Source organism: Orcinus orca, chromosome 5 (genome assembly GCF_937001465.1).
Source record: "Orcinus orca chromosome 5, mOrcOrc1.1, whole genome shotgun sequence".
NCBI classification, from domain to species: domain Eukaryota; kingdom Metazoa; phylum Chordata; class Mammalia; order Artiodactyla; family Delphinidae; genus Orcinus; species Orcinus orca.
Window position 1 is genome coordinate 104,193,241 of NC_064563.1, and position 24,306 is coordinate 104,217,546.

Below are 24,306 nucleotides of genomic sequence, written 5' to 3' on the forward strand. Positions count from 1 at the left end.
ACCTCCACTGTCTCTAAGGAATATGTGGCATTACATAATTTTCTATCCATTTTTGCCAGTATGGAATTACATAAGATAAGCAACATTTTGGCACCAAATCATCAACAAGAAGGCAAATTTTCACTGTATCTTATTGATGTATTTAACAAGACTTTTATAACTAAGAGGTGACAGTTTACTTTTGCATACCTTAGCAATGCATTAATATATTCACTTTAATTTTTATAGTGTACAGATAATTTATGATACTTTAATAATAGGAGAATACAAATAATTTAAAATTCTTGGTGCATGCATTAAAATGACCTTCCCATTTAGATTTAATATTCTATTGGTTCCGACCCCAAAATTAGAAAGTGAGAGGTGAAATGTGGACAAAGTCAAAAATATCTTCCTTTAAAGACAAATGTCAAGGAAAACTCGAACTTTTCTATATAACGATAGCACAATGACTTTCAAAGTTCCATACTGAAGCTCCCACACACAGCAAACTTGATGGTCCTAAACTGATGTGCCTTCAAAAGTTCAAGGGTTGCAACAAAAAACAGAAGTTTTGCTTATAGAGCCTCAAAAAGCCTTAAACTGCTTTAACCTCCTAAGGACAGATTATGCCTAGGAAAAATTTACAGGGCCTCCAAATCAAGGTTGCTATATGCATGTCAGTGATCAATGTGATTTTTGAGGAATAAATACATTCTTTGCAAGCAGCTGAAAAGCAATTATGCTAAGAAAGACAGAGAAACTTTTTCCTTGACTATTATCAAAGACAAATAGCCTAGATGGCATAGGATTTTGCATAGTCACTTTTTTTTTGTTTTAATTTAGAATAAAAAGACCAAAAGGGTTGGAAACAGGATTTTCAAATGAAAAATGGACAGACTTACTGGTACATGCCATGGAAGGTGGGTCTTGTTCAGCTCGAAAGTAACCCTTTTCACACTGACAGACAGAAGTTGCTTCCATGTAGGTTAAACTGTGTGGAGGACATTTAGAACACTTTGTGTTGCCAGCAAATGCTTTATAGAATCCTGGTCTGCAAGCTGCGAACATAGGAAAAACAATATTTTTTATTATCGCTTATTTTATTTGTATGTGTACAACATATTTTAACTTATACACACTTTGGATGTCAGAGTTCAGTTCACACATACACAGAAAAGTCAATACATGCTAATATTAATGAATGAAATTAGTAATTCAAAATAAGTTACCCAATGGGGACTTCATATTTTAGCTGAGGTTGCTACTTTTAAAAGGCATACTTGAAACAAAAATATGCAAAATAACAGTGCTTACCAATGTATGGGAATGCCCACATTAAGGGAGACAATTGTGTAGCTCTGGGAGATGGCATTAAATAACATTGTATCACACCCTTTAAAATTGATTTCCATTCCATTTCTCCCTCAGCTCTTCTGAGTATTTAAGGAGAAAGTCCCAGGGTAGTGTGGGTATATCTTTAACATCTTCCTTACAGGCTAAATGTTTTTTGAACAAAATGAGAGCTGGCCTTAGACTCAGATTGTAGCAGGACATAGCTATAGTTTGATAACACTGCTTCATTTTTATCAAGATCATTTTTTATTTTTCTGTAGCAAACAATTTCCTATTTATTATATTGAAATAAATTCATTTAAAAATTTAATTTTAAAAGTGGGTAGACAAAATATCAAGTAAATAAGGTATATTTGTTATGCACATATGACAAAAATCATGAAAACTGTAGGCTAATGACTAAATTTTCACAAAACATAATGAAAATGAAATGTAAGTGACTAAAGTTATGCTATCAAATGTTTCACTGAACCTCATTTTCTATTCACTTAAATCCATGTTGTCATTTTCACTGAACATTTTCATAGGAATGGAAGTCCTACAAAAAAGGATCCTACGATAAGCTACACATCCGGGGTCCTGAATGGTGGGGGGTTTAATTGTTTCTAGTCTCAAAGAAATGACTGCTGGCCACTTTCTAAATTAAAACTGTTATACAAAATAAAAGAAGTGTAATTTTCCAGTGACAAATATTATGTTAAAAAATATTTTAACAAGCTGTGTATTTTAACTCAACACATTTTCACAAAATGTTCTGTGTAAAAATAAACAAGAATCTTAATTTAACAATAATGCATCTATGAGTAAGGCTTCTGCTTATATATTCAGGAAGGAAAAAAAGTATTTGAAATCTGATACATATTTTATATTTAGAGCACATTCCAATTAAAACTAGCCACATTTCAAGCATGCAATAACCTCATGTGGCTGGCTAGTGGCTACCGTATTGGATAGTGCAGTTTTGAACACAGAAATCTGTTCATTACATCTCCTTGTATAAAAATCTTTGATGACTTCCCATCATCTTTACATTAAAGTTTAAAATATTTACCTTGGATTACAAGTTTACCCATAGCTTGCCTACAGTTCACCCATGGCTTCACCCTGCCTACAGTTCCAACCACATCAGATAAAGCTGCTTCCCTCTCAAACTCCCTCTGTTAAGGCTTTGCCCTTCTGTCTATTCTCAACTCAGCAGGCAGTGATCTTAGAAAATACATCAGATCATTTTATCACTGGGCTCTGGGCCTTCCAATGGCTTTCCACTCTCCTAGAGTAAAGCCAACTGCCCTATTAATTGCCTACCACGCATTGCATGATTTTGCTCCCCATCCATTCCCTGTGACCCTGCTTTGCATCTTCTACCTCTTTTTTTGTATCAAGCAGTCTGCTCCAGCCACACTGGCCTCCTTCAGAATCTTGGGCATCCAAAGCATTCTGCTGCCATTGGGCCTTTAGTACTTGTTCTTATCCAGCTGTCTGTATGGTTTTCTCCCTCCCTTACATCAGGTCTTTATTCAAACATTACCGTATTAATAAAGCCTTCCCCGATCCCCCTTTTTATATTGCAACTCCTGCTACATCCTACCTACCTGAGTAATCCATATTACTCTCCGTTCTTATTCCTGTCTTCAAAGAACTTAACAACATCTGACACTAGATATGTTTAATTTTTTAAGCCATTTCCCCTTAAAATGTATGCTCTATGAGGGTAGAGATTTTTTTTTTTTGACTGTTTTGTTTACTGAAGTGTTTCCAGGGCCTAGAACAGTATCAGGCATTACTTGGCCCTCAATGAGGGTAAATGAATGAATGAATTGCTGAGGAACTCCGTTAATTTCTGAGTTTACTCTGTTCTTTGTTCTGCTTTGAGCCTTTTCCTCTGTTGAACAATCTCTTCTCTCTAACCCCACCCTACGACCCACTCATCTTGCTGAGTCCTAGTCATCTTTCAAGTCTCACTTCTTTTAGAAAGCTCTACCTGGGCTTCCCTGGTGGCGCAGTGGTTGGGAGTCCACCTGCCGATGCAGGGGACGCGGGTTCGTGCCCCAGTCCGGGAGGATCCCACATGTTGCGGACGGCTGGGCCCGTGAGCCATGGCCGCTGAGCCTGCGCGTCCGGAGCCTGTGCTCCGCAACGGGAGAGACCACAACAGTGAGAGGCCCGCGTACTGCAAAAAAAAAAAAAAAAAAAAAAAAAAAAAGAAAGCTCTACCTGACTCCCTAGACTAGTTTCTCTAAGCACCTGTGCCTTTTCCATGTTAGTAATCCCTTGACAGTTATTTGTTTAATGGCTGTAAGTGCCACAAGGACAGTTTGGCACAGTGCTTGTCATAAAGTCGGTGCTTGGTACTTATTTGTTTTATTGAATTGGACAGCATGTGAGTACTCTGCTAATTAAATTCCTGCAGAAGATAATGCGTGTCTACTCAGTGCATGTTCTGATCATGGCATAATTCATCTCACTACAAATTTATAGATTTTTTTGGCTTGTTGCATTACTCTAAGTAAGGGATGGAAGCAGGTAGTAAAAATCTTGAAACTGATTCAACTACAACTCAAGAATGATTATTTTAATATTCCAATTGAAACAAAATCTTTCCAATTAAAATTACTATCCATGTGAATTTTTTTTTTTTTTTGCCTACTGCAAAACTACAAATACAAATTGGATATTGTTGCAGCAACTCTCAAGTCTATCCCTGATTTCAAATGCATGTTAACTCAAAATTGCCCTTGAAAACCTTAAAATTTTGAATTTATAAAATATATTTGGATTCTTAAATTACTACCTTATTTTAATATTAGGGTTTAGTCTACAATTTCATTTAAACATTAATGATGATGCTGTTAAAATGTTAGAAAACCACTGTTGTAGGCAGTAACATTCTTCTTATATAGCACACATTAATGGTATACAGCATGCACTTCTGTTTTTAGCCTGAATCATATTATACAACTACTTGATCATGTTATCACCTCAACTTCTTGTAACTGCCACAAGCCAGACACGGGTCTTACCATTCTTATATCTACAATGCTTTAGCATATTTTGAGTATATATTTAAGTTTTTATAAATGCCTGAAAAGTTGAATGAGTGAATAAATAAGTGATTAATTCACTAATGTCTAATATGAGGTCACTATAATTCTGTAAATAGAATGAGCATGCTATATATCTTTTAGTTAGTACTTTTAGGTTTTGTTTGTATTTGTTAAAAATGGGATATCAGTCCCTACATCTTGAGAACTTTTAAATTACTTTCTTATTCATCCCTTCTTTCCCTACCACTTCCTTATTTCTCTGTTTATAGGGTATGTGAACTTCATTTCCAAAAAACAAACCACCAAAAATAAGAATGTTTCCCAACATATATCAATACTGCACATGGAAAGTAAAATATTATCTGATTCAGTGGTTTCTAATGTTTTCTTTTAGAAGGAGCTGTTCAGATATCGACTTTCAGATTAAACCTTCATTTTAGTACCTCTCAATTTCTCTATATTTCTATATTCAAAACATTCATGACTATATATATATATATATATATATATATGAGATCATAACATGTATGTTCTTTTTGTATGAACATTTACTTTAAAATGTCATTTAGAAATCTGGCTTATTACCACCTTTTCTTCCTTCTTTCCTCTTCAAATATCATTTTCCTAAAATGTCGACACACTGCTGTGTAGATATATGTTTACATATTTATTTATGTAAACATTTATGTAAACATTTATGTAAACATAATTATGTAAACATAAACAACATTATGTAAACATTTATGTAAACATAAAACATATATTTATGAACAGAAGGATTTAGTGTTATTGATTTTTCAATATTGAGATAATATCAATAAACTTTAGATTGTTTTCATCAATTATCAATTATAACATGGAAATCTCTCCAGGTCAATGGTTGTAGTTAAGTCACTGTGATATATTTGTAGTATATGTGTCAACAATCTCCCAGTTGGAAGAAATACTTTATAAACTATGCTGCAGTAAACATCCCCATGATGATACTTATATTTCAGTTCCCAAGAGTAGGCACTCTGGGCCAGGGTATGTTTATTATTTGTTTTAACACATATTTCCATGTTACATTCCTAAACATTTTTAAAATGCACAATAATGTAAGTGAGCACCCTAATCTTTCACCCTGCTAATCCCTATAATTAATGTTAGTCACTCTTTTACCTTTTGACAATATGTGGAGTTAAATATTATTACTTTAATTGAAGTTTCCTAATTGCCACTAATGCTCCACATTTTTTTTCATATTTTTATTGGTCATTTGTTTATACTTTTCTATGAATTGCCTTTTATATCCTTTTCTATTGGTTGCTTATTTTCTATTAATTTATTGGGTTGGCCAAAAAGTTCATTCAGGTTTTTCCATAACATCTTACAGAAAAACCTGAATGGCCTTTTTGGCCAACCCAATATAAGTGCTATTTATTAGCAATATTAATTTTATATTTGTCATTTTTGTTATATATACTTTTGTATCAATTTTCTAATGACGTGCATAAAAGTCACATTCATAATAGCATAAAAAACAGTAAAATGCTTAGGCATAAATTTAATCAAGGAAGTGAAAGACCTGTACAAAGAAAACTACAATATTTTGATAAAGAAATTGAAGAGAATACAAAACAATGGAAAGATACCCCATGTTCATGGATTGGAAGAATTAATATTGTTAAAATGTCCACACTATGCAAAAGCAACTAAAGATTCAATGCAATCCCTATCAAAATTCCAATGGCATTTTTCATAGAAATATAAAAAACAATCCTAAAATTTATGGAATCACAAAAGACCCCAATAGTCAAAGCAATTCTGAGAAAGAATAACAATGCTAGATGCATCACACTTCCTGATTTCAAACTATACTACAAAGTTATATGAATGGAAACAGTATGGTACCAGCATAAAAAAATACACACATAGGCCACTAGAACAGAGTAGAGGGCTCCAAAATAAACTCCTACATAAACAATCAAATATATAGGTCAAGGGAGCTAAAAATACTCAATAGCAAAAGGATAGTCTCTTCAATAAATGATGTATAACAACATACAGAAAAGTGAACTTGGACTTGACCAGACACCACTCACAAAAATTAACTCAAGGGCTTCCCTGGTGGCGCAGTGGTTGAGAGTCCGCCTGCCGGTACAGGGGACACGGGTTCGTGCCCTGGTCCGGGAAGATCCCACATGCCATGGAGCGGCTGGGCCCGTGAGCCATGGCTGCTGAGCCTGCACGTCAGGAGCCTGTGCACCGCAACAGGAGAAGCCACAACAGTGAGAGGCCCGCGTACCGCAAAAAAAAAAAAAAAAAATTAACTCAAAATGAATTAGAAACTTAAACATAAAACCTGAAACTGTAAAACTTCTAGAAGAAAACATAGTGGAAAAGCTACTTGATATAGGTCTTGGCAATTATTTTTTTAGAATATGACAGCAAAAGCACCAGCAACGAAAGCAAAAATAAACAGTGGGACTACATCAAACTAAAGAGCTTCAGCACAGCCAAAAAACAATAAAAATAATGAAAAGGCAACCTATAGAATGGGGCAAAATATTTGCAAACCATATATCTGATATATCTGATAAATATAAAATATATAAAGAACTCACACAACTCAATAACAACAACAGCAACAACAATCAAAAACATACAGTTAAATAAAAAATAGAGGAACTGAACAGACATTTCTTTAAAGAAGACATACAAATGTCCAACACGAATGCTCAATATCACTAGTCATCAGGGAAATGTAAATGAAAACCACAAGGATATATCACCTCACTAGTGTTAGAATGGCAGTTATCAAGAAGACAAGAGATACATGATGGCAAGGATGTAAAGAAAAGGGAACGCTTGTGTACTGCTGGTGGGAATGCAAGTTGGTGCAGCCAATATGGAAAACTGTATGGATGTTCCTCGGAAAATTAAAAATAGAGCTACCATGTGACCCAGTAATCTGTTTCTGGGTATTAGGAAATAAAAACAGGATATGAAAAAGTTATCTGCACTCCCATGTCCATTACAGCATTATTCTCAATAGCCAAGATATGGAAAAAATCTGTGTGCATCAACAGATGAATGGATAAAGAAGATCTACAGTGATTCTACACTTTAGTTGAAAGTGATGCTACCACTTTGGGGGACTATTTGGCAGTATCTACTATAGAGGAACATACACATCTTCTGACAATTCCATTCCTTGGCATTTACCCAACAGAACAGTACAAAGTGAAAGTAGCTTCTCTTCCTACAGGCAGTCATACCAAGTTCCATTGCTAAGTGAGCTGCCACTTCTTCATTTGATTTTCATTTTCTGCAATTTTGTTGACACGCTGACCTTTCTCACGTGATGTATTTTCTTCTCCCTTACTTTGCCCTTGTTAGTGTAAACCTTCTATATTCTCTTACTCATTTTGGTGAAGTTTCCTGAGGAAATGGAGTTAAATCTATATGTTCAATCAACTATGTTTAAAGAATTTTAGACTTTACTAAATTTCTAATCATATAATTGGAGTGAGTATATTTAATTGAGAATAAGAAAATTACAAACAAATTATTTATGATATATATGAAATGATTTTTAAATTTTCTGGTGTCATGTACTTATGATAAAAGTAGCAAGAATGCTAGAAAAATAAATACAGGGCTTCTCTGGTGGGGCAGTGGTTAAGAATCTGCCTGCCAATGCAGGGGACACAGGTTTGAGCCCTGGTCTGGGAAGATCCCACATGCCACGGAGCAACTAAGCCCGTGCACCCCAATTACTAAGCCTGCACTCTAGAGCCCGCAAGCCACAACTACTGAAGCCCGCATGCCTAGAGCCCGTGCTCCGCAACAAAAGAAGCCACCGCAATGAGAAGCCTGCACACCACAACGAAGAGTAGCTCCTGCTTGCCACAACTAGAAGATGCCCGCATGCAGGAACGAAGACACAACGCAGCCAAAAATAATAAATAAATAAAATTAAATAAAAAGAAAAACAAATACAATGTAATTTGGTAGTGGGGATCTATAAAATGTAAAATATATAAATATTTTCATCAAATTACATAATAAATAATCTAAGTTAAAACACAGTTTTCTATTTCAAAAAATACATTTATGATTTGAGGAACTTTAAGTGGTTGCCTAAAATAATGATAAAAGATGGGTTATACATTAAAAAGTACAAAGTAGTTTTTATAGAAAAGCATGTATTAAAGGCACATACATGAGTATAGTTATTGAAATACCACAAATATTAATGAAGTACATATCTTGCCATATAATTTCCCCTATCAATGTTTGTAATTTCATTGTCCTCAGAAAATTAAAGTCTCTGGGTATTGACTGGAATACAGTTGGAAAGTATTTTTATACACACACACACACACACACACACACACACACACACAGATTTATGTCTGCTAAAACAAAATCAAGAAATGTGTGACCTGTTCTACACATACTTTATTTTAAAAATTGAATTGTTAGGCTATATACTGCTAGCAATGTTTTTTTTAGGTTTATCTTTATTATCAGAGAACTTTAAGACAAAGGACCATGATAAATCCCAGTTGGTATATCATGCTGTGCGGTTCTCATCAGCTGATGAAATACTGAACTGTGTGTTGTCTGACAGGAACTGATATTAATATAATTGACTGCTTTTCCCTCATAGATGCTCAATAGTCTGTAAGTTTAGATAAACCTGAATGACTTATCAGTAAAATATGTGATGTGCATCATTTCTCAAAACATTAGAACTCAGGAAATTTAATAAACTGGGATATAGGCAGTATCATTACTATTTCCCTAGATATTGTTCTACAATTATAGAAATTAAAATGTGCTGTCATGTAAGTAGAGAAGGCAGAGAAGATTGGAGAATCGAAAAATAAAAAGGAAAAAACCCTAAAACTTAAGGGTAAATAAGTATAAATTTTTTTTGAGAATAACCTATTAATAACTTACCAAAGGAAAATCTCAAGGCCAAATACAAGTTTATTAATAATAAACTGTGGATTGTGCTTCAAAATATTCAACCTAATTTTCCTTGCAGGGGAGCTACTATGAAGTCCTCATGAAGGTAATGTATATAAAAGTGTCCTGTTATGAATTCTAATTTCTTACTTCCACCAGAGAAATGTTAAAGTAGACTTTCTCTTGAATAAGCAAATTAAAAAAAAAAAATCAGACCTACCTACAAAAATATACTGTAGGTTACATGACTTTCACCCTAAAGAATCAGAGGAAAGGACTCCGAAAAGTATGGAATACCACATCCTCTTTCACCTGTTTATCTGTTAACTCTGGGCACAATACCCCCTATCTGAGGACTCTGAAAAGTAAGGAGAAGCAGGCACACTGGAAAATACCAAAATTTGTAGTACTACCTAGCTGGCAATGAATTTGCCGTCCTTCCCTCCCTCCCTCTTTCCTCTTTTCCCCAGTGCTTGGGGCTGGAGCCTGGACTGAGTGGACTGGAAACCTGGAAATGACCACCAGGTCACAGTCAGAGCTCTAGCTCACTTTAGCTCTGGAAGTGGGAAATGGAATTCCTAATGCTCAGGAGAGAATGTGGAAATCCCTTCCCTCTTTGTTTGTTTCTTTCTTTCTCTCTCTCTTTTTTTTTCTCCTGTTCTCTCATGCCCAACCCTCAAGTAATCATGCGGTAGACTGGTGGTGGTGGTCAGTAATGGGAGCCCACAGGAGCCAAAACTCTCAAGAAAGAAAAAACTTCCTCTTCCTTCACTGAAGCTGTGGTTCTGAGAGGGTAGAGTCTCACTGCATTTCTTTTTCTCTCTGTCCTCCTCTCACTTGGTCCTGGATGTAGATCCAGTTGCAGAAGTGCACAGCAGAGGGGAACAAATAAAGCCCCAGCTGTCTTTCTACACAAAGGACCTTAAAGAGGAGTCATAGAGATTCGGAAAGTACTGGGAAGAACATGGAGACACAGGAGCTCAGGAAAGCAATTCCACACACTTGTTTATAAACTCCTGGGCTTGCTCCCAAACTGCACATCCTTGGAACTGATTCTATTTAACATATCAAAGACTTTGATAACTGAACCAAAAGACTACCACCCAGGTCTCAGACAAACAGTTTTAAATTTTTGGTTAGGTAAAAGAGAGGACACCAACCTAGAAGATATATACCGTTTTTTGTTTGTTTGTTTTCTTACTATGTGACACAAAAACTTATAAACAGGGATATATACTGGCAAACCCAGGTAAGTTGCCATTAACAAGCATAAAGTGGATCTATTAGATCTTAGTTTTACCTTCCACCATTTTTTCTCATTCACAGATTCATGATTTATACGTTAAAGATAATTTTCAAAAAGTGCTTTTATTTGAGAGATGGACAAGTGTCAACAACAGAGCATTACTTGGAATATAATGTCAGAAATACTTTAGGAGTCTGAGGCTGGTGACATGCAAAATTAAAATTCTAAAGGTGTCTCTAGTGTGAGAGTAAGGTCAGTGTTTTTATTCTGAGGTTAAGATAGGGTATGGAGACCAAAGGTTTATATTAGCAGTTTTTAGGATTAGACACCTTTTTCATTTTTATTACCAGTTTGAATACAATCTGGTAATAATAATGGCACAACATAAAAAGCTACCATATTTTTTTCTAAAAATACAGATCACTTTTTAACTGTTCTATCATTCATTTCCTAATGCTATTTTTATTAACTTTGGTGCTCCTAGGTATATTTTAGTCAACCAAACTTAAGCCTGCATTAATACTACTTCCTTCCTATTTAACAGTCCTTTTAAAAAGTGTGCTTGTTGAGTCTATCATATTTTCAGGTATTTTGAAATGAGATGCTATTTAACTTTTGAGGCCCTCATCAGAGATTCTTATTCCTATTTCACTATTTTTTCTAGACATCCAGTAATGACAGTTTCCAACTTTGTCTTTCATTATTCCTTTTTTGCATATTCCTTAAGTCAGAGTAAATTTACTTTTCCGAATAAGTAAAACCATTGCCAAAGAGAAAACACCCCTTGATTCACTGTACTATGTATTAGTAATAACACCTACAGCAAAACCATTTATAATCATTGAGCATTCGGAATGAGTCAGATGTTGTGCAAAGCACTTTCTCTACAGTTTTTTAGTTATTCTTACAAAAATTAGCTACAAAGGATATGGCCTTTGGAACTAGATTACATGGCTTTGAGTTCTGCTTCTGTATTTTACTAACCCTTCACTTCAGGCAACTTATTTTTCTGTGCATCATTTTTCTCATCTGTAAAATGGGGCACCTAACTGAGAGCTTGTTGTGAGGATTTAATTAATTAATTCATGTAAAGTGATCAGAAGCGTGCCTAGCATATTATCATGAAGATGAGGAAACTGAAGTTAAGCGATATAAAGTAACTTTCTATGACAGATTGTGTTTTCCAAAAATGGCTCCAACAGTATTTCCCACCCTACACTGGCTTCTGACTATGTCTCATAGATACTCTTTCCCATAGAGAGCTCAGGTTTATATTCCCTCCTCTTAATCTGGGTGTGTTTGTAATTACAGTGAGTTCCTTTGGAATGGTTACTTTTAGAAGCTAGTCACCAGGCCAAGGGGAAGGTCAAGCAGCCATGAAGAGGCCCAGGTGGAGAACTTAGGCCTTTGGTGCATGGCTGTGGCTGAGCTCCCAGCTGACAGCCATCACCACCCTGTCAGCCAGGTAAGTGAGCTACCTGGGATGTAGATTCTCCAGGCCCTAGTGAAGCTGCCCCCAAGTTTGGGGGGCACTTTCTTATGTAGATCTGAGAACCTGGAACACTTGCTGAAGGTCATATGGTAGAAGAGCCAAAAATTAAGGCTTAGCTCCATTCCTATCCATAATCTGAGTTCTCACCATAGAGTAAGTTAGGTACCCATCGTATTTGGAACAGCATGCCTACTTTGTTATCTAGAGCAGTGAAGGATTGAACCACAACTTTTAAAGGACAACTGGTGATGGTATTTGGATTATAAATAACTGTTGTAATGAAAAAATACTCTTTTGTGGGATTTAACTGACAGAGATAGCTTTAACTGATAGTTTCTTGTTCTCTTAGAAACTCTTCTTTTGTGTAAGAAGCAAAATAAATATAATTTTATTCAGACCATTAGAAATAAAAATGTATTCCACAACACTTACTTCATAAAAAATGCTTTATGTATATATATCCCCTCATTTTATGGAAAAAGTAAGCAAGACATTTTATCTTCCAATGTAGAATTGAAGAACAGACTCATCATAAAATGGCTTGTGTGCATGATTTCAACATTTTGACCAAACTCACTCATCACTGCTCAAAGTCTCATATACTCTGACACCTCAGTAAAGTCTGACAACCATATCTTCTGCTGGCTTAGCAACAAACTTACAATCCATTCTTTAATCTGACAATTGTGAATGTCCTGCTGTCATGTATTCACGGGCCTAGCCGCTCCGCGGCATGTGGGATCTTCCCAGACCAGGGCACGAACCCGTGTCCCCTGCATCGGCAGGCGGACTCTCAACCACTGTGCCACCAGGGAAGCCCTGTAAAATTTTTAATCAAAGTATAGTTCACTTAAAACATATTAGTATCAGGTTTACAACACGGTGATTAGATATTTTTATAGATTATACTCCATATAAAGTTAAATATTGGCCATATTGACTGTACTGTACATTACATCATTGTATTTTATTTATTTTATACCTAGAATTTTGTACCTCTTAATCCCCTTCCCTTACTTTTCCTGTTCTCCCTTTCCTCCCCCAACTGGTAACCATTAGTTTGTTCTCTGTATCTGTGAGTGTGTTTCTGTTTTGTTATATTCATTTATTGGTTTTATTTTTTAGATCCCACATATAAGTGAAAACATACAATATTTGTCTTTCAATCTCTGACTTCCTTCACTAAGCATAATACTTTCAAGGTCCATACATGTTGTTGCAAATGGCAAAATTTCATTCTTTTCAATGGCTGAGTAATATTCCAATATATATCGACCACATCTTCTTTATACACTCACCTATGGATGGGCACTTAGGTTGCTTCCATATCTTGGCAATCATAAATAATGTTGCTATGAATACTGGGGTACATATATCATTTCAAATTAATGTTTATATTTTCTTCAGATATATACCCAGGACTAGAATTGCTGGACCATATGGTAGTACTATTTTTAATTTTTGAGGAATTCCATAGTGTCTATGCCAATTTACATTTCCACAAACAATGTACTCCATACCCTTGCCAACACTTGTTATTTCTTGTCTTTTAGACAATAGCCATTCTCACAGGTGTAAGTTGATATCTCATTGTGATTTGATTTGCATTTCCCTAATGATTAATGATGTTGAGCATCTCTTCATGTGCCTGTTGGCCATCTGTATGCCTTCTTTGGAAAAATGTCTATTTAGGTCCTCTGCCTATTTTTCAACTGGGTTTTTGAGTAGTATGCATTTTGTATACATTTTGTATATTAACCCCTTAACAGACATATTTGCAAATATCTTCGCTCATTCAGTATGTTGTCTTTTTATTTTGTTGATGGTTTCCTTCATTTTACAAAAGCTTCTTAGTTTGAATAGCAGAATAACTGAGGCAGAAGAATGGATAAGTGACCTGGAAGATAAAATAGTGGAAATAACTACTGCAGAGCAGAATAAAGAAAAAAGAATGAAAAGAATTGAGGACAGTCTCAGAGACCTCTGGGACAATATTAAACACACCAACATTCAAATTATAGGGGTTCCAGAGGAAGAAGAGAAAAAAGAAAGGGACTGAGAAAATATTTGAAGAGATTATAGTTGAAAACTTCCCTAATATGGGAAAGGAAATAGTTAATCAAGTCCAGGAAGCACAGAGAGTCCCATACAGGATAAATCCAAGGATAAACACGCCAAGACACATATTAATCAAACTATCAAAAATTAAATACAAAGAAAAAATATTAAAAGCACTGAGGGAAAGACAACAAATAACATACAAGGGAATCCCCATAAGGTTAACAGCTGATCTTTCAGCAGAAACTCTGCAAGTCAGAACAGAGTAGCAGGACATATTTAAAGTGATGAAAGGGAAAAACCTACAACCAAGATTACTCTACCCAGCAAGGATCTCATTAAGGTTTGAAAGAGAAATAATAAACCTTTACAGACAAGCAAAAGCTAAGAGAGCACCACCAAACCAGCTTTAAAACAAGTACTAAAGGAACTTCTCTAGGCAGGAAACACAAGAGAAGGAAAAGAGCTACAAAAACAAACCCGAAACAATTAAGAAAATGGTAATAGGAACATACATATTGATAATTACCATAAATGTAAATGGAATAAATGCTCCAATCAGAAGACGTAGACTGGCTGAATGGATACAAAAACAAGACCCATATGTATGCTGTCTACAAGAGACCCACTTCAGACCTAGGGACACATACAGACTGAAACTGAGGGAATGGAAAAAGATATCCCATGCAAATGGAAATGAAAAGAAAGCTCGAGTAGCAATTCTCATAACAGACAAAATAGACTTTAACAAAGACTATTATAAGAGACAAAGAAGGACACTACATAATGATCAAGGGATTAATCCAAGAAGAAGATGTAACAATTGTAAACATTTATGCACCCAACTTAGGAGCACCTCAATACATAAGGCAAATGTTAACAGCCATAACAAGGGAAATCGACAGTAACACAATCATAGTAGGGGACTTTAACACCCCACTTTCACCAATGGACAGATCATCCAAAATGAAAATAAATAAGGAAACACAAGCTTTAAATGATACATTAAACAAGATGGATTTAATTGATATTTATAGGACATTCCACCCAAAAACAATAGAATACAGTTTCTTCTCAACTGCTCATGGAACATTCTCCAGGATAGATCATATCTTGGGTCACAAATCAAGCCTTGGTAAATTTAAGAAAATTTAAGAAAAGTTGTATCAAGTATCTTTTCTGACCACAACGCTTTGAGAATAGATATCAATTACAGGAAAAAATCTGTAAAAAATACAAACACATGGAGGCTAAACAATACACTACTTAATAACCAAGAGATCACTGAAGAAATCAAAGAGAAAATCAAAAAATACCTGGAAACAAATGACAATGAAAACACAACGACCCAAAACCTATGGGTTGCAGCAAAAGCAGTTCCAAGAAGGAAGTTTATAGCAATACAATCCTACCCTTTGCTGATGACAAGATACTATACATAAAGAACCCTAAAGATGTTACCAGAAAGCTACTAGAGCTAATCAGTGAATTTGGTAAAGTAGCAGGATACAAAATCAATGCACAGAAATCTCTTGCATTCCTATACACTAATGATGAAAAATCTGAAAGTGAAATTAAGAAAACACTCCCATTTACCATTGCAACAAAAAGAATAAAATACCTAGGAATAAACCTACCTAAGGAGACAAAAGACCTGTGTGCAGAAAACTATAAGACACTGATGAAAGAAATTAAAGATGATACAAATAGATGGAGAGATATACCATGTTCTTGGATTGGAAGAATCGACATTGTGAAAATGATTATACTACTACACAAAGCAATCTACAGATTCAATGCAATCCCTATCAAACTACTACTGGCATTTTTCACAGAACTAGAACAAAAAATTTCACAATTTGTATGGAAACACAGAAGACCCCAAATAGCCAAAGCAATCTTGAGAAAGAAAAATGGAGTTGGAGGAATCAGGCTCCAGGAATTCAGACCATACTACAAAGCTACAATAATCAAGACGGTATGGTACTGGCACAAAAACAGAAATATAGATCAATGGAACAGGATAGAAAGCCCAGAGATAAACCCACGCACCTATGGTCAAGTTATTTTTGATAAAGGAGGCAAGAATATACAATGGAGAAAAGACAGCTTCTTCAATAAGTGGTGCTGGGAAAACTGGACAGCTACATGTAAAAGAATGAAATTAGAACAGTCCCTAACACCATACACAAAAATAAACTCAAAATGGATTAAAGACCTAAATGTAAGACCAGACACTATAAAACTCTTAGAGGAAAACATAGGCAGAACACTCTATGACATAAATCACGGCAAGATTCTTTTTGACCCACCTCCTAGAGAAATGGAAATAAAAACAAAAATAAACAAATGGGATCTAATGAAACTTAAAAGCTTTTGCACAGCAAAGAAAAACATAAACAAGACCAAAAGACAACCCTCAGAATGGGAGAAAATACTTGCAAATGAAGCAACTGACAAAGGATTAATCTCCAAAATTTACAAGCAGCTCATGCAGCTCAATATCAAAAAACCAAATAGCCCAATCCAAAAATGGGCAGAAGACCTAAATAGACATTTCTCCAAAGAAGATATACAGATTTCCAACACATGAAAGAATGTTCAACATCATTAATCATTAGAGAAATGCAAATCAAAACTACAATGAGATATCATCTCACACCAATCAGAATGGCCATCATCAAAAATCTACAAACAATAAATGTTGGACAGGGTGTGGAGAAAAGCGAGCCCTCTTGCACTGTTGGTGGGAATGTAAATTGATACAGCCACTATGGCGAACAGTATGGATGTTCTTTAGAAAACTAAAAATAGAACTACCATATGACCCAGCAATCCCACTACTGGGCATATACCCTGAGAAAACCATAATTCAAACAGAGTCATGTACCACAATGTTCATTGCAGCTCTACTTACAATAGCCAGGACATAGAAGCAACCTATGTGTCCAACGACAGATGAATGGATAAAGAAGATGTGGCACATATATACAATGGAATATTACTCAGCCATAAAAGGAAATGAAATTGAGTTATTTGTAGTGAGGTGGATGGACCTAGAGTCTGTCATACAGAGTGAAGTAAGACAGAAAGAGAAAAACAAATACCATATGCTAACACATATATATGGAATCTAAAAAAAAAAAAAAAAAGGTCATGAAGAACCTAGCGTCAAGACGGGAATAAAGATGCAGAGCTACTAGAGAATGGACTTGAGGACATAAGGAGGGTGAAGGGTAAGCTGGGGCAAAGTGAGAGAGTGGCATGGACATATATACACTACCATATGTAAAATAGATAGCTAGTGGGAAGCAGCCGCATAGCACAGAGAGATCAGCTCAGTGCTTTGTAATCACCTAGAGGGGTGGGATAGGGAGAGTGGGAGGGAGGGAGATGCAAGAGGGAAGAGATATAGGGATATATGTATATGTATAGCTGATTCACTTTGTTATAAAGCAGAAACTAAAACACCATTGTAAAGCAATTATACTCCAGTAAAGATGACAAAGGAAAAAGAAAAAGCTTCCTAGTTTGATTAGGTCCCATTTGTTTATTTTTGCTTCTGTTTCTTTTGCCTAAGAAGACAGATCCAAGGAAAAAAAAATGTTGCTTAGACCAATGCCAAAGAGCATACTGCATGTGTTTTCTTTTAGGAGTTTTATGGCTTCAGTATCACATTCAGGTCTTTAATCCATTTTGAGTTTAATTTTGTATATGGTGTGAGAAAATGTTCTAATTTCATTCTTATACATGTAGCTATTCAGTTTTCCCAACATCACTTATTGAAAAGACTGTCTTTTCCCCCATTGTATATACTTGCCTCCATTGTCATAGATTAAATGACTATAGGTGCATGGGTTTATTTCTGGGCTCTCTATTCTGTTCCGTTGAGCTATGGGTCTGTTTCTCTGTTAGTACCATGTTGTTTTGACTACTGTAGCTTTGTCAGACAGTCTGAAATCTGGGTGGGTAATACCTCCAGTTTTGTTCTTTTTTTCTCAAGACTGCTTTGGCTATTTGGAGTCCTTTGCAGTTCTGTACAAACCTTAGCATTCTTTGTTCTAGTGGTCTGAAAAATGTCGTGGGTATTTTGATAAGAATTACATTAAATCTCTAGATTGCTTTAGGTGATATGGATATTTTAAGAATGTTAATTTTTCCAATCCATGAACATGGCATAACTTTCCATTTACTTGTATTGTCTTCAGTTTTCTTCATCAATGTCTTCTAGTTTTCAGAGTAAAGGTCTTTCACCTCCTTGGTTAAATTTATTCCTAGGTATTTTATTCTTTTTGATGAGTTGTAAATGGGATTGTTTTCTTGATTTCTATTTTGAATAGTTCATTTTTAGTATGTAGAAATGCAACAGACTTCTGTATATTAATTTTGTATGCTGCAACTTTACAGAATTCACTAATTAGTTCTAATAGTGTTTTGGTGGAGTCTTTAGAGTTTTCGATATATGGTATCATGTCATCCACAAATAGTGACAATTTTACTTCTTCCCTTCTAATTTGGATACCTTTTATTTCTTCTTTCTTTCTTTCTTTCTTTTTTCTTTCTTTCTTTCCTTTCTTTCCTTCCTTCCTTCCTTCCTCTATCTCTCTCTTTCTCTCTCTCTTTCTGATTGCTGTTGCTAAAATTTCAAACACCATGTTCAATAGAAATGGTGAGAGTGGGCATCCTTGGCTTGTTTGTGATCTTAGAGGAAAATCTTTCAGCTTTTCACTGTTTGGTATGATGTTAGCTGTAGGTTTTTCATAAATGGCCTTTATGATGTTCAGATATGTTACCTCTATACCAACTTTGTTGAGGATTTCTACCATGAATGGATACTGAATTTTATTAAATGATTTTTCTGCATCTATTGAGATGATCATGTGATTTTTACTCTTCATTCTGTTAATGTGGCATATCATGCTGATTTGTGTATATGGAACTATGCTTGCACCTCTGCGATAAATCCCACTTGATCATGGTGTATAATTCTTTTTATGTGTTATTGAATTCAGTTTGCTAATATTTTATTGAGGATTTTTGCATCTGTGTTCATCAAGGATAGTGGCCTGTAATTTTCTGTTTTTGAAGTGTATTTGTCTGGTTTTGGTATCAGGGTAGTGGTGGCCTTGTGAAATGACTTCAATATTTTGGAATATCTTGACAAGGATAGGTATTAACTGTTCTTTAAATAGTTTGTAGAACTCCCCTGTGAACTCATGAGGTCCTGGAATTTGTTTGTAGGGAGTTTTTTGATTACTGATTCACTTGCAATACTAGTAATCAATCTGTTCAAATTTTTATTTTTTTCTGATTCAGTCTTGGAAGACTGTATGTTTCTAGGAATTTATCCATTTCCTCTAGGTTGTCCAATTTTTTGGTGTATAACTGTTTGTAATACTCTTTTATAATTGTATTTCTGCAATATCGGTTGTAATTCCTCCTGTTTCATTTCTAACTTCCTATCTCTTTTTTTCCTTCATGATCCTGGATAAAGGTTTATCAATTTTATTTATATTTTAAAACAAACAGTTTTTGGTTTCATTGATCTTCTCTACTGTGTTTTTTTTTTTTTTTTTGTCTCTATTTTATTTATTTCCACTCAAAAAATAAGTTCCACTCTGACCTTTACTATTTCCTTCCTTTTGCTGACTTTGGGCTTTGTTTGTTCTTTTTCTAATTCCTTTAGATAGTAATTTATGTTTTTCATTTGAGCTTTTTCTTATTTTTTGAGGTAGGCCTGTATCACTATAAACTTCCTTCTTAGAACTGCTTTTGCTGCATTCCATAGATTTTGGAAAGCTGCATTTTATTTTGATTTGTCTCAAGGTATCTTCTGATTTCCTCTTTGATTTTTTTGTTGACCCACTGTTCTTTTAGTAGCAAATTGTTTAGTCTCTACATGTTTCTGTTTTTTCTACTTGTAATTGATTTCTAGTTTCATACCTTTGTGGCCTGAAAAGATGCTTGATATATTTTCTATACTCTTAAATTTGTTGAGAATTGTTTTGTCACCTAGCATGTGATCTATCCTGGAAAATGTTCCATATTCACTGGAAAAGAATGTTTACTCTGCTATTTTTGGATGGAATGTCCTGTAGGTATCTACTAACCTAATGTGTCACTTAAGGTCACTATTTCCTTACTGATTCTCTGGATGATCTATCCATTGACATAAGTGGGGTGTTAAAGTTCCCTACTATTATTGTATTACTGTCAATTTCTCCCTCTATGTCTGCTAATATTTGCTTTCTATATTTAGGTGCTCATATATTAGGTACATATATGTTTAGAATATTATATCCTTTTATCATATTGACCCCTTTATCATTATATAGTGCTTTTTTTTGTCTTTTATTACAGAGTTTGTTTTAAAGTCTACTCTGTCAGATAAAGTATATTTTTATGTTTAACTTTTCCATTTTAATTATGATATGTTTTGCTGTGGGTCTCTTTGAATTCATCTTATTTGGGACTCTCTGTACTTCCTGTACCTGGATATCTGTTTCCTTCTTCAAGTTAGGGAAGTGTTCAGCCATGTTTTTTGTTTTTTTTTTTTAAATTTTATTTATTTATTTGTTTTTGCTGTGTTGGGTCTTCGTTTCTGTGCGCGGGCTTTCTCTAGTTGCGGGGGCCACTCTTCATCGCGGTGCGCGGGCCTCTCACTATCGCGGCCTCTCTAGTTGCGGAGCACAGGCTCCAGATGCACAGGCTCAGTAGTTGTGGCTCACGGGCCTAGTTGCTCCGCAGCATGTGGGATCTTCCCAGACCAGGGCTCGAACCCGTGTCCCCTGCATTAGCAGGCAGATTCTCAACCACTGCACCACCAGGGAAGCCCTCAGCCATGTTTTTATCAAATACATTTTCTACCTTTTTCTCTCACTATTTTCCTTCTGGGACCCCTACAATGTGAATGTTAGTAAGCCTGACATTGTCCCAGAGGCCCCTTAAGCTATCCTCATTTAATTTTTTTTTCTTTTTGCTGTTCTGATTGAGTGATTTCTACTATTCTATCTTCCAGATCACTTATGCCTTCTGTATCACCCAATATGCTGTTAATTCCTTCTAGTATATTTTTCATTTCACTTACTGTATTCTTTAGCCCTGACTGGTTCTTTTTTATATTTTCTAGTTCTTTGTTGAATGTATTAGTCTGTTCATCTAGCCTTTTCCTGAGTTCAGTTAGCATTTTCATTATTATTATTTCAAACTCTTTATCAGGTAAATTATTTATCTCTCTTCCATTAGGGCTTTTTCCTGGTGTTTTATCTTCTTTCGTTTGAAAAATATTTCTCTGTCTGTGTGTGCCCAGTGGCTTTGATAGAAGAGCTGCATCTGAAGTGAGCACAGGCTGAATTTTCTCCCAGAGTGCACTGGCAGCCACTGCCATGTTGAGAAGGGCTGGAGTCAGAGTGGCTAAAGCTGGGGCTAGTGCTAGACTGGGATTCTCCTAGGCTCAGTGGTGGTGGTTGCCCTATCAGGGGTGGGGCAGTGGGCCTGAGGGGCTGGAGCAGAAGCCCTGAAGAAGTTGGGCTTCTCCCCTAGGTGACAGCAGTCTCCACCTTGGTTGGGGGTGTGGTCAGTGCCTGAGGCTACACTTCTGAACTAGCTCAGCTCCTTCTGTGGTGTGTGCATATATATGGGCAATGGCAGTCGTTGCCTTAGGTGGGAGCGATGCTTTGGCAGAAGGGGCTGGATAAAGAGCTGGGGGGGCATGCTGGGGGTGGTCTTTGCAGGCTGGCCAGAACACCAGGCAGTTCTCAATTTGCTGCCTCTGTACTGGGACTGGGAGCAACGAAGCCTGTGCATGTGCTCTTCAAGAGCAGAGTCTTGGTTTCTTACTGCCCTCCAGTAAGCCCATTGGTTTTCAAACCAGCTAAGGGGACTTGAACCCCAGGGCTGGGGCCCCTAATGTGTGGCTAAAAACCCTTGCCCCCTAGGGAGGATGGATCCCTGAACCTGTGATATCCCCCTCCTCTTCTCAGTCACCCACTAGGGGTGCAGGCCTCCACTAGATGGTTTCCCAGTCCCTTCTACTAGACTCCGTGTGTTTGTTTTTTTTTTCTTTACAGCCTTGGTTGTAGAAGAGCTGTTCTGCTAATCTTCAGGTTATTCTCAGTGAGAGTCATAAAACCATCGGTAATCCTTAGTTAAATGCATTTCACCTGTAACCCACTTCAGTAATCAAGCGTTTTAATTGTTGCTACAAAAGATGTGCAAATCCTCCAAGTGACACAGCATAAATTATAAGATGTTTGCCTAAGTTGTTTTCCAGGAACTTGGAGTCCTCTGTGTCTAGTTCAGCCTGAGCTGGTTAAGACTGGATAGGACCACCAACCCTTCAACTGGGCATGCATGAGTATTCTGTTGAATATGCAGAGGCCTGTGGCTTAGCTATGCCTGCACAGAACAGTGATTATCACACTTTTTTTCAAACACCTTTCCCCACATTTCCCATGCCTCAGACCTCCTAGCTTCTTTATTCTTTTTTTTTTTAAGATTTTTTCTTAATGTGGACTTTTTTTTTTTTTTAAGTCTTTATTGAATTTGTTACGATATTGCTTCTGTCTATGTTTTGGTGTTTTGGTTTTTTGGTCGTGAGGCATGTGTGATCTTAGCTCCTGACCAGGGATCGAACCCACACCCCCGGTACTGGAAGGCAAAGTCTCAACCACTGGACCACCAGGGAAGTTCCGCTTCTTTATTCTTTATCCCATATACCTTGAGCCCCTTCCCTTCAGGAAGGTGGATTTGAGACCAGTTCTCCCATCTCCTCACTTGGCTGCCTTGCGAACAAACACTCTTTTTGGGGCAAACCTCATTGTCCCAGCATTTTGGCTTGCTGTGCACTGGTCAAAACTAACCTGGTTTGGTAATAGTTGCTCTATATATAGTTGTAGTTTTGATGTTTGTGGGGGGAGGTGAGCTCAGGTTCTTCCCACTCTGTGATCTTGATCTCTGCCTCTATTTCCATGTTTGTATGTTGAATAACAACCAATGATGTACTAAACAGTAGTTTATTTATCACCTTTCTATTAATATTTTAAAAGAACTTAGCAAAACCTTGGTTTACATTTCATTGAAATGTTCTGTACATACTGAATTGAATTACAATGAAACAGCATCTTCTGTCTAGTACAAGTGGAGTACCTACATTGATCCAGCATGGTTTGGATATGACAGATGCTTATGGATCACAACGGCACATTCAAGGGTGAAATGTTGTATGCAGCAACAGCAGACACTCAAGATTCATAGCGTCCAGTGCAATGCTTGCAACAGCTCTATATGGCTGTGTGATCAGCAGAAACTAGGACGTGCAGGTTTTACAGATGTGATGTGTCTGATCAGAATATGGCCTCTTGATTTGGCTCATATCTAGTTCCACACATGTAGAACCATTCCATATATTAATGCTGTTGGCCAGAGCCTGAATTTCCCAATGACTATTTATACCCAGGCAGATCATCTGTAAACTGGTGCCTGGATAATCCAATTTTCATGACAAGCAGGAGTTCCTCTGTAAAACCAGTTATAGCATTTCATGAACCCGTAATAAGTGTTTCTATCGGAAAACCAGGAACCACACAGGCAATTTTCTATTACAGAGCTATAAATCCCAGTAATCAGAAGCTGTGTATCTACAAAATTTTGTGTAGTAGATTTGTATAAATCTTTTTGTGTAAATCTTCTGTATAAGTATGTATAAATATTTTAAACACAGTGCAGCAATTCTTAGCAGACCTTCCTTTATGCAACTCCAAACTCTAATTAATCTACTTTATACATTTGCATATCAGATTTTCTTAAACTGGGACATTCTCTAGATACTAAGGTCAAAGGAGCTATTGTTGATTGCATTATCAACATACACCAATTTGTCTCTCCTCTCTTTTCCAAGTGCATATTGCACATGCCTCCATTATAGCAGGTATTTGATTGTTTTGCAGTGGTTTGATGATTCTATGACCAATTCAAAAATGTGTGAGTACTTGTGAGAAGAAAATATATCTGTTAAAATTCTCATCCTCTAATACAGTGCTTAGTACATATTAGGTGCTCAATAAATATTTGTTAAATAAACAACTGATTAAATCAGTGGCCTTTGATATTCTTTGACTTACAAAACCAAAATTTTAATATTCAGTTAATATTACTAAATTATAAGTATACTG

At 36.0% G+C, this 24,306-nt stretch overlaps 1 protein-coding gene across 2 annotated transcripts in view; it reads right to left on the reverse strand.

The window, feature by feature from the left end:
• EPHA6 (EPH receptor A6) overlaps positions 1-24,306 on the reverse strand; it is an 893,594-nt gene that overhangs the window by 540,793 nt on the left and 328,495 nt on the right. For both annotated transcript variants that reach the window (XM_049710017.1, XM_033433353.2), the window contains exon 4: positions 885-1,040. In XM_049710017.1, coding sequence (XP_049565974.1) covers positions 885-1,040 — 156 coding nt within the window. The remainder of the gene's footprint in view (positions 1-884; positions 1,041-24,306) is intronic.